Raw genomic sequence first — 20,947 nt, forward strand, 5'->3', positions numbered from 1 at the left:
TTTTCAAACAATAGATCACTTTGCCACTCAGAATCTAGATCGTTCAAACTGTACTTTATAAATCCCAACTGCTCAATCCCTATCCCTATTGATCTAGTTTCGTAATCAATTTTACGCACAACGGTAACTGCTCTTGTGCGCTGCCGTCATCGTCGTCTCGCATTCTGAGCTGATCGTGTGTGTGCTCTCGTGCTAGAATCGCGAAACATCCACAATTATCATGCCCATTTGAGATACCTTTGCTATTTCATTGTTAGGTATAAACCCATGATACAGTTAGGAATGAAGTAGGCTTCATGCTTTTGTTTGTCTTTTCTCCTGTTTGTCTGTATGAAGTGATGCGTATTCTTCAAGCACGCGCCCGATTATGTGTCCTATTAATAGGCAATCGCAAACAGAACAGCGCCGAGAGTACAGACAACGCTTTTGTTCGTCGCTACACTGGGCGAGCAATTTGTTTAGATATGAGCCCTGCCGCAATATCGCTCCTACTACCTCTAAGCTTCTTTGCGTATGAAATCGGCTTTGCAGCCCAGCCCTACGCTCAATACGTTGATCAGAAAGCCACACAGCAAAGCGGGGTTTACAATTCGTTGCGCTATCCGTACCGAGTCCGGCGTACACCGAGATCGCTTGCCTGATAGTTTCGGGAACTTGGGGATTGTACGTTTTTTTCCTTCTTTTTTGCATCTTTGTATCTTGCAATTAACATACAATGACCGGATCAGTTTGGTAGTTCGTTCGGTGTCGAGTCTCCGTAGCGTTGAACAAGTTCTTGGCTTCTTAGTGTTTTTTTCGTTTTTCACCTTTCGTTGCAATCGTACAGCACACAGCCGGCGCGGAGACTGCAGCAAGCGACGAACCTCTTTACAATAAACCAACAAGAAAAAGTGGCCAAGAATACTTGAGCCGCAGCGTTTTGTGAAGAATCACCATCGAGTCTGATGAGAACGGGAAGATTAGCTCCATAAAGCCCTCCAGTTCAAATAACTGTCCTGCACTGTTCGCCAACAAAGGCGGAACCTAACGGAATTAATTAGACCGAAAGTCTCACCATTGCGAGCCACACGAGATTCGATCTTGGTACAATCTAGCCAAATTAGGTACATTTTATAGAGGGAATGCTGAGAAGCAGGAAAAACGCAAACTAGTTCGCTATGATTGATAACGGCCAACAATGTTTTAGTCGAACGTTTTGGACAAAATCTGCTTCATCACTAGATAAGGTCATCTGCTCCGAGCATCGCTTTTTCCCGCCCCACCCACCCCGACTGCTGTTGACTTTTCTTTTATTATTTTAAAGCACAACGGGGAAGTGCGGGGTTGGCTTCTCAATTTTGTAAAGTCATCAAAACGCGACCCACTTTTAGCAAAAGGGGCACGATTTTCGGGTTTGCTGGTTGGTTCGCCGCCTGACACCTCACCTTTTTGTCGAAACAGGTTGGCGAGGTCATCTTAAATTGGTTGGGAGGGGAGACCGATTGCATAGCCCGCACCGTGCGGCCATCGTGCTTATCCATTGTGCGGGAGTTCGTTTCGGTCTTTTTTTAACTGCCACCGTGCCGGCTAAAGGTGTATCATTAAAAGGTCTCCCATTTTTGGACACCGTGATCTCAATCTGCAATCTCTAGTTGGCTTGTTGTTAACGTGTGCGTCTCCACGCGTATGTATATCGCTCATATTGCGCAACCGGTAAAAAGGGTGTCGCGGTTAACCTCACGACCCGCATCGAACGCAGAATGGTGGTGTGAAAGAAATTGCAAATAAATGGCTACGGAGTGGCGGACAATCAGGCATTTGCTTGCTGTTTGATGAAATCCTGTTTCTTTGCAAGGGGCAGCAATTACGCCGCCCCACCTAATGTGGCCAAATAATCGAGCGTTCAAAATTCGACCCAATAGAGCCCAATTTGTATTGTGGCTGGGTAATGTGATCGCTCATTGAAGCGATGATGGTCACAAATCAGCAAACGAATGCGCAAATTTCGCGATTGAAAGTGATCAACATGATTAATGCACCGAGATGGTCGAGATGAGATCAGCAATTATGTCATCATCATCGTTATTGCAAAACACCTATTTTGCCTTTGTTGCCACGCATTTGCCGAAAGGAAGCTGTTTCGCTGAGGATTTGGTGTTGTGTTGTTTAAATCCAATCAAAGCTACACACCTCTTCGGTATGCCGATTAGCACATCCGGACAAACGCCACCGAACGAGACATCTCCGGGTGAAGTCATCCTCGCGCTTCTTTATGCACCAAACACCGTTGCGGCAAAACGTGAATAGCTAATAAATTAAAAAAAAGGCACAGAATACTATCATTAAACCTTCCCGAAGTGTGCGTTTGTGTGTGTGAATGGGTGTCCCCAAGTGGTTGCGTTAGTGGACCGAAGAATGCTAATTGTAAGAAACACCCGGGTGCGCCGTCGCCGCTGGGCTCCTTTGGAGGTGATCGTTCCATTAATCAGCTATCGCTGTTTGCGGCCCATCGGGATCGATTAATCGTGCTGCCGGGAAATGCCAAACAACGGGGCGGTTCACAAGTACTGTTAGCTTGTGCACGACGACGACGACGACGATAGTTTCCGGAACCCAGCGCGCTGCATTCGGACGGGTTGTAATTATGCAGCACGGCAGTCGCTCGCTCTGGGTACGCAGAGCTCGGCAAGGCATAGCCCGGTTCGATGGGTGATCAATCCATCAAGCGTGTCACACAGAGCCGCGGCACCACCGCGGTGATGTCATAAATCTTGACGCGAAAAATGCGGGACAGGAACGCATAATAGACAGGGAACAACATGAGGGCAAAAAAAACACACACACACAGAGGACAAGGTTGTAAAGGAAAGGCCCTCCCGCTGGTGTCTTCCCGGGGGGAAATTGGGGAAGGAGCATCATTGTTCATGATTTCCTGGTTCTTTGTTGAATACGGCACAGTTAGCGTCTGTACAGAGTAGCCGGAGATCGTTAGAATGATCGGCTGTTTAATGTTAGCTGTACGTTGGCATTTGATTTAAAAGTATGTAGATGATGGAAAAGATGAGCTACTTTTCAATAATAAATAGATAGTTTCATAGGATGAATTTTATTAAAATTAAAAGAATAATTCTTATTGGAAACTTTGTCTCGAAAAAATAGTTACTTGTTGAGATAATAGTTGCTCCTTAATTGATCATTCCCTTAATGTGTTTATCGCTGGTAGATCTTTTGTTCAAAGCTACCAAGCATCAGCTTAACACTTTTAATATTAATGTAAGTCTACCGCAAATATTATGATGAATATGATATCGTAACACTCCAACAAAAGATATTGAAGAAATAAGACTGGACGTGAAAAGCCTTTTATACAATAAACATTTGTTCACCGAATAGATAAAAAAACTCGTAGCCGATTGTACAGTTCATTTTAGACACGTGACATTGCTACTATGGATTTTTTTAGATTAGATTTTCCGTTGGTTTGATTTGTCTTTACAAGAAATCTGTCTGTGTCGTGCTCATAGTCTGACATAGGAGATTTATATTTTTATTCTTCGAGATTTCTAATCTTTAAAATATACAACGAAGATTGATAAGGCGTAATATCCGGAGTTCGCTTCAAAGAGTGCAACGGTTTTTTAGATCATCACATATGTGTATAGCACAAAAGTGCTGATTCGAGCCTATTTCGCATCATTTCTCCCAATAAAATAATATGCACATTGTTGGAATCAAAATGATGCATCTCATGGAAATTTAATCGTATTGAAGTGCTGACAAGACACCCTCAGCAGTATTTAAGAATACATTAAACCGTTGAACAGTGTGATGTACGATTATTTAAAATATTGCTTTTTTATCGGTATGATGAATATGACGTCAGATAATTTAAAACATATAAAATGTTAAATATACTTTCCCGTACATGGCAATTTTTATCGAAATGTAAGGACCATTTTATCGTGTTGCGTTTCGATCGAAATGAAGTAAACATTCCCCCATGTAAACACTCGCCGTTGTTTGAAGCATTGTAAACAGCAGGCAGGTAATAAAGTGCTGTGCGTTAAGTGTAGCCTTCTCTGCTGTTGATCCGTTCGGGGCAGATAAGCTTGACAGACAAACCGCCACAACCAATGTAAAGGCCACGCGAGCGTCCACAGACAACGGCCCCGAGAAAAAGTGATCTTTTCGTCTGTCTTCTTTCTTTGTTTTTATGTTTCATGATGGTTTAACTGCTAGTCTAGAAAGGCAAGAGAAGAAGCCACCTCACGGGCATCTCAGCACACAGTCCCAGCGGATCGATGGTGCGGTTGACAGTGCGGCATTATTTTTAGCCCGCTACGCATGACGCGCCACGATCATGAGCGACCGCGCACAGCTAATGGGGGTTTTGGTGCGCGTTGATCTTAGAGTCAACAAAACTTTTGCCATGCAGTTTGCCATGTCAAGCCCAAATGGGCAGAGGGTGCCGCCGAGTGCGGGCTGAATGGAACATTCATCCCTCCCTGCTGGTCTTACTTTTGTGTCTCCTCGAGGGCACTCGTCAACACAATTAAAGCGCTTTAAAGCGTGCTCGTGCGCGCCCGGTCGCTCGGTCGCAGCATCTGGAACTGCGGCCCGGCCGATTATCTCATCTCGTGGCAAAATCACATCATAATTATGTTTAAAATTGACATTGAACGAAGCAGCTTTAGCAGCGCAACACGGGATGTCTCGCAGCGCGTCTCAGGTTGATGGACGGATCAGAACTATTAGGCGGACGATTTGAAAGGAGCGGAGGGCGGTTCGTCGCCGATTGGTCGCGTTTCGCACGGCAATTTGGGACCGTTTGCTGTGCTGTTTGTGCAAGATAGTGTGCTTGTTTTGTGTGGTTTGTCTCTACAAATAAATGAGCTTACTTTGTACAGCTTCCAGCAGGGGGAAAAGGAAAAATGTCAATAATTGGCCAGAGGGATTCATTTTTTTGCGATGCACCACGACGGAGTCTGTTGAGTGTTTTTGGTCCGATAATTGATCCGAGCGCTTTTTGGCGTTAAATAATGAGCTGTTTTAAATTCTGGAGATTTTGAAAGCATTTCAAGTGAGAAAAATTGCATCTCTGAGCAAAAAGATAAATGAGGAATAATAGAAAGATCAGGTTTAAGCAAATAATCAAATCCTCAAGCCAGTTAGTGCATCACAAGAACATTTTCCCGGGAGCATTTTGATTAGAGGATTACATCTTTGTAACTATATCAAACTAGTTTTTTCATATGCTGTAGAAAAAAAAACAAAAATTAAAACATTCTCTCAATCTCTCTTCCACACCAACCTTTCCCAATCGACCGACCACTCGATTACGACCACACCAAATTCAATTAAAGGAAAGTTACGACTACATCTCACTTTCAAGATGAGTTGAATTCGTTAAAGCAACGAACCCCCTGTCCCGCCGTTTGCTCCAAACCAAACACACACAAGTTTGTCGCAAATAGGAGAAAACAAGCGCCGTGATGTAACCGATTCAAGCTAGGAAACACGAAAATCAGTTACTGGACACGAGCTCCTCTCCTCACGAGGGTTGACGGCTTTGCAAACTCCCTCACAACAGTGGAGAAAAATGTTCAAACAAAGCACTAACTAACGATCGCGCTAGCCGGGCGAATTGTTTTCGATTTCCGAAAGGAGCAAAACCGCGTGTGGCCAAAATCGTAACTCACCTTTAGCGCTGGGTGGCAGCTGTCTGACTGTATTGTGTGTGTGTATGTGTGTTTGAAAAAAAACCCCGCCCCGTCTTGGAGCGGCAACTCTAATCCGAAACGATCGCCGCCTGCCATCCCCGTTCCAGTCATTAACTCCTTTCACTTTCACGCATTCGTGTAAACATTTTTCGCACATCGCTCCTGCCGCCGAATGGGGATCCTCCACCCCGTACCACCTCCAGCAAACCCTGTAGCTGCATTAAAATGCAATTTCTTGCCGCCTTTGTTTGCCAGCAGTGAGGGGGGAGGGGTTGCATCGAGACGATCCTAAATATGCTCATTTGTGGCTGGAAGTGGAACGGAGGGAATAGAAAAATGAATTTGCAAGCGATAAATTAATTTGTAAGCCTTGCCTTAAGCCGTTTCTATCCGCTGCCACCAATGGACGATTGCCCACACGGGCAATGCAAAATGCAGACCTTTCACTCCTTTCGGGCGTGCGCTCGAGGAGGTCGTTCTGATTATTATGAATATTGCAAATCGGAGCTTGTTGGCAGGCAGATAGTTGATCACGTCAAAAACCACCCCGTACCACGTACCGATTACGTACACCTCGAATCAGATCGTTATGGCCTGTACAAAAAAAGCATACAGAACGATCACTTAACATGTCGACATGCCTGGCCCCCTCCACTCCACTGTCTCCACTGTCTCAACTGTAACGCGGCTCGGCAAATCAGCATAAGCACGCAGCGCCCGGGTTAATCATCGGGTGCAACGCTGTTTTGAGCATTCCGGGGCGAGGTCCATGCGCCCTGAGCTCACACACACCGTGGCGGCTTGGTTGAGTTTCATACGCCACCGAGCAGCACGCAATGGGAGACCGCAAGAAATCGTGCCTCACCAAGCATCATGTACGTGTTCCAGTTCGTGCGAGCGGAATGGGAAGGCTTTTGCCTACAATCTAACTTCGGCAACACAAACTATTGAACTTTCGGGAAGGAGAGCGAACCGTTTAGGGTGATTCTCTTGTGGACCTTACCGACTTTGCTTTGTAGTGGTCTGTGGTAGAAAAAAACGGCCTTTAGATTCCATAACGCTCCGTGATCATGTCCACGATCGATGTTGCCTAGTGTCGGGTCACTTTTTATAGATTGCTTCAGGGTCAGAGCATTAATCCTCCGCAAAGCGATCGGACCTGTATCGGTGGGTGTCTGTGAGCCCAGCTGGAGTTGGCCTGGAAGATCGATTTTATCAGATACGGGAATGTGTTTAGCATCGCGATTGTTTTGATTTATTGCATCGGATTAATGCTGCTTTGTTCATTCTTTTTGCAAATCATGATTTATGGTCAAACACACATACATACTCCGGCCCAGGTGCCTTGGGTAATGGTCAAAGCCCGCTTTCACGGGTGGTATTTTCAGCACAGGCAATAAATCGGAGAGGAAATAATTTCATTCCATTTCATGCTCGGCGGCCTTCTCTGTGTGGTTGAATTTTGCAGCAGCAGCAGAATACCGGCTCAAAGTTGTACCACCTTGAGCAAAACAAGGCACACGCTTGTTAGAGTGAGGAAAGAACCTTTTCTTAAAGAGTGAGGCGAGTGAAAGCGGAAAAACTTCCACCATCTCGTAGCCGCAACCTTACCTCAACGAAAGACTTCAATGCAGTTGAAGAGAGGTGAAAATATTATTACTGCTGTTGTGGCTCATGCCATCGTCACCTACATTCTTCACTTCCGTAATCGCTCACAAGACACAAATTGAATGATTGCTGTGTGTGTGTACTTCTTTTTCCTCGTTCCATCTAACAGCCACTACTTCCACCATACGGGACGGAATCGAACGGTTGGAAAAGACGTAACCTCCAAACCCTCTCCACTCTCCTAACTCGCTTTGTGTGTTTTGTGTTTTGCACCTTTTTTTGTTACGTCAACACGCACCGAACCGAATACTCACCCGTTCGCGAACGTCCTCCCACCCATCCAAACCCCATTTGCTTCGATTCAAACGCGCAGAAAAGATGAGGCGAAAGGCCAACAAATCGACGCTGCACCCGATTGGGGTGAAAGCATCACCCACCGTACCGCAAGAGCATGCGTGCTGGTGTGCTTTTGCATAAATTTTCAAAACACACACCATCAGCAGCAGCCGTAGCAGCAACACACATCAAGCGAAGCAAAGTGATGAGAGGAAAAGTAATAAGAAAATAGGCACCACGAAAGCCTTCACGTCTTGTTTACGGAAAGGCGGAAAAAATAGGAAGTGTGTGCGTGTGTGTGTAATGGAGGAAAACCCGTACCGATGGTTCGGTCCGAATGCCTTGGGAAGCTCGGAACAGGTCGGTGTAGCACCTTAATGCCAATTTTTCTCTCCCCGGGGTTGGGTGCGGCAAGGAAATTGAATGAAATGCGTTTCCTATTTCCTAGTTCCGAATGTAGCACAAGCGGCTGGCGCGGTTGGATGCTGGGCTGCTGCTGCCGCTGCTGCACCGGTGTGTGTACCGGTTCCGTTCCGTGCTGTACACACGTAAGTGCGCAGCCGAAGAAGAAAAACGTTATGTGCACCGCCGCTCGATTGGACGGCTCATTTCCGCCTCGTTTGGAAGTTCCGAATGACAACACAACAACACACTGCAGCAGGTTGGCAGCCGGGGGGTTTTTTGCGCTCTCTTATCGACAGACAGCGGTGGCTTTCGCAACGCGACGATTGGAGTGAAATTTCCGATGATCTCATCAGTTGGATGGGCGAGATGTCGCTGTTTTTTTTATCGGATGCAAACCCGTACGGCGTAATGAATTGGACAAACCAGTTCCTTCTTTGGATGGCGAATAAAGAAACGAAGCCTGACTGGGTGAAGGCAACGGAGGCTACGCAAAAATTTGTATCCTCTTCGCTTGTTCAAAATTAAAATTGATCGTTCTGTTTGAGAAGCAATAAAATTTGTCACATTCTGTTGGCCTTTTGCTTAACACGGGGCATGGAATTGGGAACATCACTTTTAGCACAAGCCACAAGAAAAAAACCTGTTCAATTTTAATAACCTGTTTTAAAGCAGGACTTTCGAGCCACATCGATCGTACCGAAATCGTCGATGAAAGCAAAATCAATGATTAATTTAGTTTTTATTGAAAAAAAGAGGCTTTGGCGATGCTTTCAAAGAAAGAAGAACACATTAAGCATATAAAAAGGTTAATTTCATTCCAACACAGAAGAAAGCGTCTTAGTTTTTTGCCTCTTCCACTTGATCCACCTTAAAGTAAAGATGGGAAATGATCAGATTTCCTTCCGTTTTCGGCTAAACTCAAAACTTTCCTGTTCAACCTTGATCGACGGTGCGTGCTTTCCCCCTATGAGCGGTTGCGATTTCCATGCCGCCGAAATTCCTTTAATTCATTTTCAATGCATTTAGATCTGTGTTGTTTTGCCTCTCAACTTTCAAGGTATTTTCATTAACCTTCTTCTTTTCATTTCCGTCTATTTTTTCATTTCACAGACACACCTCAATGAAATCAACATGGAGAAACACTCGATAGTTAGCACGATACTATACGTTTTGGTAAGTGAAACCCTCACCCTTCGATACGATGGTTGGCCAAGTAGCCGCTGGCCCATATTTGCCATGCGTTTTTCATTAAACTCGATTCCCCCCGCCATTAAAGGGAAAAGCCTGGTGCGTGTGCGAGGTAATTTTAATTTCCTGTTGCGTGTCCAAACCGAATCGATCGAAGCCACCGTAGTCACCGTCGTCATCGTCGTCAATTAAAGTCAAGCTCGATCACCGCCAGACGCCACCCAGTGGGTCTAGCGAAAACGGTAAACGGGCGCTCCGTCACTGTCCCGTTGTGCGATTGCAGCCGGCTAGATAAGCGCAGTGGTCGCGGGTTGCAACCAGGCCGTCTTTTAAGTTGCTCGCGCATTCGCAATCCAATGATAATGATCAATCGGTGGTGGTAAACACACACACACACATAGACACAGGGGCAATTGGGACCCAATCAACTGGACGGGCTGGGGACTGACTGGCAGCTTCGTCTCGGTAGCGGTGATTGGCGAACTTGTTTGCGGAACGGTCGTAGTGCTGTGTCGGGGGTTTTGGGGTTCAGAGAACCCTGCTGGAGAGGATGCCCGCCGTAGCTATAGGCGCAGAGGATCCATCAATGCCTTTGCATCAGGCGAACATCAGCAGCAGCGAGTGCTACACTCGTGCCCCCCAACTCGTCACTTGTCAGTGGACTGTCACAGACATTCTGTGTTCGCGTGGAATGTCGTTGCCTTTGCAAAACAGTTCCAACGGTGCCGGTTTGAATGTTGCTAGATTGCTTCCTGCTACTGTTAGGACGTCGTCTTCTTGATATGTAAATACAAATACAACAATACAATACAACAATACGTGCCGCTGCTGTACCCCTGAGCCACACCCACCTTAACCGAAACCCATCCCAAGGGCAAGGTTGGGCCCGTGGCGTTGGGGAAGTCAATTTTACGGCCTTCAGGCCGACGGTAGGCGTACTGACGTCGCCAACGCAAACATTACGCTGCAAAACATACGCGGACCGGTCAGAGCCTCTTTCGTGGGATTTTTCGTAGAACAGAGCCCCGGGAGGAGGCTGGCGGGAAGAATTCGGCAGCATTTGGACAACCTGTTCGAAAGTAGGGCAACGTGACGTGCCGCTTGCCAGAGCGGTGTTAATGATCCCTTCGGTGGGGCCTGTTTGGAGATGCGGGATTACGATAAAGACTGTCACGGTTGCTGGTTTTGGGTATCCTTCATTCTCCACTGTCCAGTTCTCGGATCAGGCTTTGACGCCAAGAATTTGACGTTCGTAGACCGTTTTGGCTGTCCGATGTTTATCTGGAAATGGAATGAAATTGGAATGTTTGGCATGATTGAACACGGGATTTTGGAACACAGTTTGTTTGAATTCCAGAAATTGAGTTGATCTCGAAATCCACATTTTTGATGCCTTCTATGGTGAAGTCCTTATCAGTTGTGTTGTGATGGAAACTCTCTTGGAAGCCTCGTAGTAAGTCCATTAGATAAGATGTCTGCAGAACACTGACTGGCTGGACGTAACCTGACAGCTCGCTATCACGCTGGCCTGTTGATCTCGATCGCCACATCTACATTACATTTTCTTCTTCTCTCAGAGGATCTGGAGTCTGGAGTCTCACGATGCAAGCGCTCGCGCGAGAGAAAGATCCGGCATCCAACTGCGAAACTAAACCCCCCGAACGATCGCTTGATCCAAGCCAAGCGGGGAACCAGGCAAAAAGGTGCCGACAATAATTGTATGCGCACGAATACCGGAATGTTTTCACCTGCCCGCCAAACGATTCACGGCTGGCGGTGTAATGAGTTCTCAGCTGGCCGCTCACCAAGGTGTCCGTCCGTATTACTCGCAGAGCTGTTGCCGCTGCAGCTAGAACAGTTTGCAACATCTTAGTGAAGATGTATCATGGGAAGAGCACGACCAAACAGTTAGTGTTGCCCAGTGGACACTGGGTTGGTGTTGGTGTGTGCATCATGAACTCGCCACTATCGGCACGCAAGGTGTGGTGGCCCGGGTACTTTGATGCAAATTGGCCACATTGTTACATTACGTAATGTGAACAGCTGGCCTCCACAGGCACGCTTGCACCGAGACCCTGGAACGCCGAGGCCCACGTGAACCGTTCGGCGCCATTGTTGGTGGGCAGTGGAGAAGATGATCTTCGAGAATGGAGCAATGGAAGAATTTCCTCCCATCGTTGACCATTCGAGTCGCCTTCAAACACACACATACACAGAAGCATCAAGCTCAACCCATTGTCCAGCGGGAAGGGAGCAGAAAACGGTTGCAAAAATCTGTTGAGTCATGTATGTGTTTCATTATTCTAACTGTTCTCCGTGTTCTGCGTGTTCGGCAGCAGGATTCTCCGGCAGCAGTCCGGCAGTCGCGTGCATTCTCCGACGGGGCGATCGGTGCAATTAGAGAGGATGTCGTAATTTTCACCGTTTACCAGCGACAACAGCAATAACATAAAGCGAGGAAGCAGTGTGCCTGTATGTGGGGCGTTAAAACGGACCTGTTGCACGGGTTGACCTTTACCGAAATGGAGTGTGAAAGATACGAGGCAGCAGTAGAGGTCGTGCGAGAAAAAGCAGGGCAAATAATGAGCGCTTCTCTCGAGAAGAGAAATCTTGTTGGCGGGGGCATCTTCGGTAATATACCAAGCATCTTCGCTTCTCCTCCAATATCGGAACGGGAGATGCTTTGCTACGAAGGACGGCAAACTCCCGCAATGGGAAGAAAATTGGGAATACCTCGGACTGACAATTTATTTTCTCGCAGTACCACTTCATCACTACTATTATTGTTATTATTATTATTACTATTATTGTTATTAGTTTAATTTGCCTGAACTCCCGACCGGTGCGAAGTCGTGATCATTGCATTTGGTGGAAGGTTCTTTTTGTTCGCTGCGGAAGAATAGAAACGGTGACCCAAAGCCCGTGCACAGGCTGCGGGAGAAAACTGCGCCGCAAGAAGGCTTGACCCAGAACCTCGGGCAATTGTGGCCTGGCTGGAGGGAGTGCGGAGCTGAAGCTAGGACGTAAACCGTTAGGAGGCCTGTAAACCTTTGCTTGGCGCTGGCACTTTGACATATTCACGTGAAAAACGCCACGCTCGCACATACGATAAGTTGGGTGGATTGGCTCCGCCGGCCGGTCGCATCCTGTCGTCACCTCCCTTTCGGTCGAGTGGTGGGCCTTTTGCTACATTTTTGCTGCAACGACGGAACAATACCAACAAAGTTGAGGTGAACCCCAGAGGGCGGTTACGTCCGCGGGGAATGGTTTGTTCCCCTTTGCTTGGTGTTTCATGTGTCGTGTTGTGCCTTTTTTCCCCGTTCCAGGCCCCAGCAGGATGCCGAGCACGGGCGTTAGCTGACGACGACGACGACGTCGTGAACTTTCCGCCCGCCCGATAAGTATCGCTTGTGTAGCGCTTAAGAATTTACCCGCAAAGAGCACGGCCGCCCGAAGGGCCGCCCATTCGAGGCCGCATTGACGGTTCGTGAGTCAAGCCGCGGCGCTGCGGCCGATCGTTACGTTCGATCGCGAGTAGTGCCCTTTTCCCCGGGTGCTGTGCAGCAAGACAAGAAGTTGTTTTTCTACTTTCAAAACTAAAAACTGCACACATACATACACACATACATTACCTTCCCCGTTTTTGGAAGGCAGTGGTCGGCCGCTACCATTATTCTCGCACGGAGTTAGAGCTGCTGGGAGTTGAAAGGTGTCTCATAATTTCTAACTCAACCGCTACGAAATTAAGCCTGCTGACAGCACAACACACACTGCGAGCGATTCGCAACGGCAAGCGACGAACCTTTGGGACGACCGAGAGGACGAGCGGTACGCAAATTTATGGACACGGCGGGACTCCCAATGGCGGGCGCGATGATCCCTGGCGTGAAGATTCCGGGGCGAGATTTCCCCACACGTTCGTTCGATCGTGTAAAACAAAAACTGAAGAAAAGGCTACAACTGGGAAGGAAATTTATGTGTTTCGCTTGTCCGTTAGTAACGTTGACACGCGTGTGTGTGTGTGGTTATCTTGTGTATCTTTCACCTCGTACACATACTGAATGGGACAACGTTTTCCACGTTTTCATGCCATCCAAATGACAAGCTGCTGTTTTCGCACCCACCTCTGCATCATTATCTATTAGCAATTTTAACAGCAAATCTAACATTTCCCCCCTTTCTTTTTCTTCTTTTTTTTTCTTTCGCAGACAATAACAACTTTCACACATGGCGCACAGATTCCATCCATGAAGCGTAAGTATGGCGTAATTGTCCAGTTCAGTTTTTTTGTTCGTTTCTCTAGGATGAACGGGTGAATGTACACAAAAGACAAAACGGGGAAAGCGAGTGGTCGAATGGCAATATGCACGTGACAAATCCCAACCAAATGGTGTTGGTGTGTGATGTAATTGAATGTTAAGGTGAAACCGCATCGGCGAAGGAAGCTTGTTGAATCATTAAGTAACGACAATGGATTCGAATTATTTGAAGACGCAAGTGAAGGCAAATATTAGCCTACGCACATCGAAAACACACTTTACCGTGAGAGTAATCCATGGGGGGGTTGTTTGAGCGAAGAAGAAAATTAGCTTTTCTATTTGAAAATGTAAAACTGAGAGAAGAAGAAAAGCTGCATTAAAACAGGCCTGCAGAAATTACACCTCCTAGAGCCTAGAGGATCGGTTGGGCGGGAAGTAGGTGCGACTTTTCTCACTCTTCCACCGCACCAAACCTCGCAGCTCCAGCAGAACAGATCGCGTTTCCAGTTACCGTTAGGGAAACTCCCCAAAACACTTCCTTGCTACACCGCCATGCATCGCCAGGCCATAAATCAATATTCTCCTCATCTTGGCGCTAAACGCTTTCCGACGCGGCTTCAATTCAAAATAGCTTCCACTTTTAACGATCCATTACCGGCTTCCCGGTTCAGATACCGGGGCCGACCGAGGCCTGCCCAGTTAACCGGATGCAAGTGCTGCTTTGCAGCTGGTCGTGGAGCAGGGAGGAAGATTCTTTTGGATCGCCCCTGAAAGGCGGACAAGAATTGGGCGGTGGGCAATCGCTACAATTGTGGCAATTTATTTCGAAACCATAGACACTTTCATAAAAGGAGTATAAAAATACACATAGACACACAGCCACAAACAGGTGAAAGGGATTGCAAATTACTCTCTTACACACACACAAACAGAACACAACAAAAAAGACTAATAAAACATAGGCTCCATTCGGTGTGCTCAACCTCTTGGAGGGTGGAAGTGCGTGCGTTGCCTCTTTACCATTTTCCCTTTATTTTGCATTTTCTACACACAGAACTGTGTGTGTGGCGGCGTATATTTGTAGCAATGCTCTTTACGGTCAGCGTTTCAGTGCGTCCAGCAGAAGAAGCGAAAACCCCCGTTAGACTGCGTAGGTCGTAAAACACCCGTGCCCCGTGAGAATGGGACGGTTTGCCCCGATCGGGGTGGCTTCGCCGACTTTATCACACATCACATTGATTTGCTCGGGGTGAGAATGGAAATGAGACCTACGTTACATAGAACCGAACCTGAACCTGAATCGAAGCGAAGCGATGTAAGCTTTATCCTGTGTCTGCGCTGATTGTGTCACGATTATCTGCATATCTGCACGCTCCCGATAAGGTTTAACAAGGTTCTGCGCTTTCGAATCGGTGCACATCCTATACGGGCGACCCGCGTGCGGAATGCAATTATTAGGCCCCTTTTGCTTTGGAATGCAATTGCGCTGGGCAAATGATTTTCACAAGATTACACCTCGCCCAGCGCTAACGAGCAAACGGGATGAACGGTGAGCAGCTTTTTTCGTTGTTGTCTGGCCTCCACCCTGCCGACCGCAAAAAGCGCTAATTAAATGCGTAAATCTTGGCAAGCTCGCGGTACCCGCTCGGTGTAGGTAGGTAGAGGCAGGCAAAAACCAGGGTGGATATAATGACCAGAATCATTCCCCTTTGAGAAGGCGATCGCCAGAACGCCAGAGTGATCGTAAATCTGTAGAGCGTTCCCTGGCATGTGCATGTGATACCACTCGATTACCCTGATTGCAACTCGTTTCAGTGTGCATTCGGGTTTAAAGGAAGGGAAAAAACCGCCAGCAAAACGGTCGTTTAATGAGAAAGCGACGTCGGGAATCCGGTAGGCAAACACAAAAAAACTCACTCCCTTAACCCTCCAAGAATGCGCCAGCGTAAGATGAAAGTGAACCACCAACTGCTATTACACAAAGACTCTCATATATGTGCACGTGACGGGCCACGTTCGGGCGAGTCTTTCGAGTAATTCAATATTCTTGTAGAACGTTCATTGAACTTTGAGCTCTTGCGGCCGCCCCGCGCGGTCAACGACAGTGGCACACTCGTGGTGGCTGCCGCTGCCGCTGCTGCTGCTGCTGCTGCCGCTGCTGTGATATATCACTCTCTCGCTTGCCGTGTAACCGTTTAAGGGGTGTATTATTACCCACTCGCGGACTGCACTGTCCAGGCCAGAAGAATGTGTCCATGTGCAGAAGAAGAACCAGCAGCACACCAACACACACACATACACACGCATGGTACACCATTCTTAGGCTTACGTTTCTTTTTGAATTCGTTTCGCTTCCCGATCCGCTTCCCGATGTTTCCCTGCTTTTGGTATTTGTGGGCCGCTCCGTACGCCGCCATATAATCGAGTCGCCAGCAGGGACAGCAGAAACTCTACAACTCATCCCACCGCGGCGTCCACGCAAAAAAAAACGAACCTTTTGCGCCAAGCCGTTCGATATTGAACAAGCACATCGGGAGGGGAGTTACAATAACAGCTTGGACATTAAAATAAATGGGAGCAATAAAGCCGCAACGGCGAGTCGAGCGAGCAGGCGAACACGAAACCTTAAACCAATGCCAAGAACGTACAGGCTTCGTTTGATGTGGTTTGAAACGAAACAAGGGGGATGTGGTTGTGTGTTTAAGCAGCTCTTACTGCTCTCTCTCTCCCTCTCTTCGAAGAGGTGGAGACAGCCCAAAGTAATAAAACTCATCCGTGTCGCATTTCCAACCGGGCTGGGATGTTGGTCCGTTACGAACAAAAATGAAAAGACTTTATGCGACAAGCGACGAACCCGGCAAGCGAACTTACCGAAAAGAAGGCACGCTTGGTGTCGCCAATGTCGTCTTCGGCAGGGTCGCCGCAAGGCAAGATTAATACCGTCACGAGTTCGAACTCATGAGCGGCTTACCCGATGACGATGTAAGCTTCCACCCCAGTGGGTTGACAGAAAGTTCAATGGCATGTCCTCGTCGCTCACCTCCCGCACGACACAGTACAGACACACACACACACGGTCCTTATAGGGTGAAGGGTACATCGAGAACACACAGAACAATTCCTCATGCTCCAATGTTTCTTCCCATTGCCTCTCTTTCCTCAGGCTCGGCAACGATATTCACCAAGGAACCGACCGTGCGGATACAATGCCAATCGGGCTCGATGCTGATCACCATCAAGGATGCACCGGCCAACCTGAACGGCCAGTTCAGCGGGATGGTGTATCCGAAAGGGTTGGCAAAAAATTCGACCTGCCTCACCGAGTACCACGAGCAGGAGGGTCCGCTGCGCTACAAGCTGCCACTGAAGAGCTGCAACACGATGCCGATCGAGACGGTAAGTGGAACAGGGGCGGTATTCTAGCGTTCTAGCGGTGGGCGGCTTGCCAATCGAGTGCGACGACCCACGCACCGGTACGTACAAGGGGCGTACAGGTTCTAAGCGATGTGGACTTCCCTGCGGGCTAGTAGCTTACCGCACGCTTAACACACAAATACACTCTAAGCCAGCTCTAGCTGACATCATACTAAGCCGATCTTGCTGACGTTTCGCGCGGAGGAGTAGGAGAAGGCTTACGTCAAACACGGCTGGTCCCGGATATAAATGGCATTTGCCGCGGCTGGAGGTCGTCGTGTACATCATTAAGCTTTAAATTTTGTCGCCTATAAGGAGAGAGGTAATAATTTGATCGATTGCGCAATGCTAAGGGCCAGCTATCAAGCCTACGTAGAAAATGAAGCTACCTTATCACAGCATCTCCGTCAGCTCAATGTCAGCGTGAATATGCAAATTCAGAAGCGTCTAAAAACAAAAATACGTGTCACGTTGCGACAAACCACCCATTTTTACGTGTGTGTGTGTGTTGTTGGTAGAAAGATGCGCCTACGATGCGCCCTTGAGTGGCACGCTGGAAAATGGGGATAAAGCGTGCCGTGGCCTGGTTGACTTAATGGAGGCGCGGTGACACGTTTGCGGTTTTACTGCAGTGAAAATAGATACACTGGAATGCAGGCGGCCGGTAGCAAGCAAGCGACGAATGCTATTCTTGGGCTACGATCGAACCGAGTTGTTGTTGCTACACTTCTTTTCCAACAAGGGCAAATGATTCGATTTCTATTTACTACTTCTCAGCCCGAAAGGGGAACCAACCGTAGGGAAGCAATACGAAGCGTAGTTATGACGCCTTTCGGGCGATTGGCTGGACCAGTTTTCCCACCACATTCCAATCCATCATTGGCGGTTTTGCGATAAGATTGGGTTTTTTTTTTCTCTGCAAAAGAATGTCACCAAGTGGCTGGTGGAAACGATATTTACACCGTGTGTGCTCACACATGGCGGTTGTGCGGAATGTCACCATGCTTTTCCGCATCACAATCAGGCGTATTGCGCTAGACGTGGAAGATATTTTAGTTAGAAATGGCAAAGTGGGCAATATTTAAGGCAAAAGGAACAGATGTTGAGATAAGAAACGGGCAAAAAGCAGTACGTAGTTACTGTGGTGATATCAGGTGACTAAGATGACATATAAGCATTGGAGTTTTGATAAGGTTAAATATAAATATTGATACAGATACAGTATTGATTGCTTTTAAAAAATTGTAAGATAAATCATTGAACAAGGTTTCTCAGAAGTAAGTTAATATTTGGTTTGTTTTATACTCCATATGAACACGTTGCCTTAGATTCCCTAACATGGGGTCTTTTAATGCTGAAGGCACCTTGGTTGGACTTTACCGTAGTTCACGCCTCGTTAATACCACCAGTTAAGAGCATTTCTAACTTATAAAGCTTTTAAGTCGATGATAACACCATCAAACCTACTTACCTTGCGTGCTCAACGCAAAAGGCAGAGTCGTGCAGTGAGTCGTACGGTAGCACTGTTTGCCTAATTCGTTATGAATCGATTCTAATGCGGACACTCATGCATATGCGCCGACGCCTCAAGCCCTGAAATAGAGTGGCAACAGCTGGCGGTACATATGGTACCGGTTTGCAATGCTCCACATAATCATCCACCATTGGAAGACGTAACGATAAGCCACAAACACAAACAAACACACACATAAGTTACAGATCGGTTGCTTGCCGTTTTTGTCTTGAAACGCGTCCGGATGGAGGTACGAGTACATGGAAAAGGCGGTTCTCAGCTGCTGGTTAGAACGGGATTTGCTTAAATCCCGCGCCCCCGATATGCTCAAAATGGCAGATGTATGGTTGCCGTCGCAATGCGCTAGCTGCGATAATCAAGAGCATGATAATTTCCATCATTATTACCCCGAACGATGACATCATGCGGCACAGAATAGACTTGCCGGAGGTTCGTCGCTTCTGGTTTCTTCGCAGCGTTGAAGTTCTTCCGCGCGCAAATGGTGCTTTTAAAGGTATAATAGCAACCTCTTGTTTTGCGTTTTTTGTTTCTCTCTCTAACTCTCTCAACGCCTCCATCCAAGCGTGGACGTGAAGTTCTGCCTAAAGTCTCGTAGACCCTCTAAACACAAAAAAACGAAACAAAATTAATCGACAGCAGAAGGGGAACCGACTAGACAAAAAAAGCAAACACCCACCCGGTGAAGACTTCCTGTTTCCTTGTACGAGTCATCGCGGGAGGGAGTCACCAACACTGTCCGTCCGTCATCGGTGCTGTAAATCGATCAATTGCCCATTATTTTTTCGGCGTTTTGGGTCGTTTTTGCGTCGTAAGGGACCGTAAAAAGTATAAGGCTTTGCAAAATTTGGTGGCATTCGTTTGGTGGAAGGTCGTTTAAGTTCGTCCACTTTTATGGAGCTTTACGCTGTATGAGGTAATTTTATATAACAAGGTCTTTCGCTTTACGATGATGAGTCGTTCAAGGCACAGTGTCATCTTCGTGTTGCTTTAAAGACCTTAACCAAATATGACTCAGATGGAGAAGTATTTCCTTACAAAGGGGCACGATTGTTTTTACCTTCCCTCCGCTAACTCTTTTCATATTAATATTCATCTTTCACGCCGCTTGCCCCAACCACGAGGTGGGTGCCATGGTTTATCGCTTTTAAACGATCCGGTGATGATCGGCCTCAGTACGCTGTGCAAGCGAACACGATGACCAAAACGAAGTACACACGCCGCGATCGCGTCATACGTACAGAAATAGCGACTACCACGGAACGGAACCGTACACACCGGTATGGCCCATTCGCCGCCGGTACGGTGAAGGGACGCGCGGTGAGGAGTCGGATGATTTCCTTCATTAATTCTACGCGCGCGCACACCTTCACATCCTGATGCTTCATGCTGCCCGTCGGTTAGTGTCTATCCTATAGGTTCTTGTGGTGTCTTTCTTGTGGGTTTTTGTGCCGGGATTATGGCTTTTTGTTTACTTCAATGCTTCAATGTTTGCTGTTGAAGCAGCTTGGTAAAAAACAAACCTCCAGACAGAAGAAGCAATCTGGCGGAGAGGTTTAGCACGCAACTGCTTGCGAGGAGAAGTGATGTGATCATCCTCCCGTAAATGATGTCTGCTTGTGCAATGATCGCAATGCCTTAGAACTTGAACGCCCAGACCTTAACACCTCGTTTCTGTTGCCGTACAATGCAAAAGTTACAACATTTACTCACAAACAACCGGAGCTGCTTGTTCCACCAGCTTGCGGTGAAGGTATCGCACCGATCATCATCACTTAACGATCAGCGTTTTGTGTAAACAGCTGGACCTTAACCAGCACGCGCAAAAGATGGTCCAAAATGCAAATGAGTGCGTTCAATGGCGGTTCGTCTCTTCCCTTCGTTTGGATGCTGCTGCAGTCGCTTCACCAGCTTTTTTCGCCCCCTACCCAGATGGTAATGAGTTTATCCTCGGACGCACAGAAACAGGGTGGCAGCTACAGGCTGGAAAAGTTAAGCAAAAACCTTCGTCGCGCGTCGCCGTACCTTTGCGCCGCAGACCAAAATAGGAAGCGAGCCGAGGTCCGCGCACCGGATTTCATAACGCCTGTGCCCTGTGTGTGCCCGGGTTAGCGCGTGTGTCTGTTCTGCTGCCCGCGAAAGGCGCCACGGCGCGGCAATCGTCCTCAAGGTTGTTTGGTGGTGGCGGTGGCCTTTTTTCTCGTCGTTTGCTGCCTGGTACGAACATTTAAAGCGACTTCGTGTGGGCCGTGCAGCTCGGAAGGCCAGTTGACAATGGGGTTTGGTGTTCGGCATAGGGAGGGGCCGCGTTGCGTTGGAATCGATTTAACGTACACTCCCCTTGGGTCGTTTTTGCGCCGTCCCGAGCAGGAGTTGCAGAACCAAGTGGGTAAGAATCTTAAGAAATAGGGATAGTATCTGTTTTTTTCTCTGGACTCCTTCTTCACCCCCAAGTCGTGATTAATCCTCTCGATTCGAGCCGGGCAAATGACCACCGGGTACAACTC

General features: G+C 47.5%; 1 protein-coding gene across 3 annotated transcripts in view; it reads left to right on the forward strand.

Moving 5' to 3' along the window:
• LOC120893879 overlaps positions 1-20,947 on the forward strand; it is a 41,161-nt gene that overhangs the window by 8,994 nt on the left and 11,220 nt on the right. For all 3 annotated transcript variants that reach the window (XM_040296061.1, XM_040296063.1, XM_040296062.1), the window contains exons 3-5: positions 9,159-9,221; positions 13,445-13,490; positions 16,659-16,891. In XM_040296061.1, the coding sequence (XP_040151995.1) occupies positions 9,180-9,221; positions 13,445-13,490; positions 16,659-16,891 (321 nt within the window). In that variant the 5' untranslated portion in view covers positions 9,159-9,179. The remainder of the gene's footprint in view (positions 1-9,158; positions 9,222-13,444; positions 13,491-16,658; positions 16,892-20,947) is intronic.

The sequence above is a fragment of the Anopheles arabiensis genome, chromosome 2 (genome assembly GCF_016920715.1).
Source record: "Anopheles arabiensis isolate DONGOLA chromosome 2, AaraD3, whole genome shotgun sequence".
In the NCBI taxonomy this organism is placed as follows: domain Eukaryota; kingdom Metazoa; phylum Arthropoda; class Insecta; order Diptera; family Culicidae; genus Anopheles; species Anopheles arabiensis.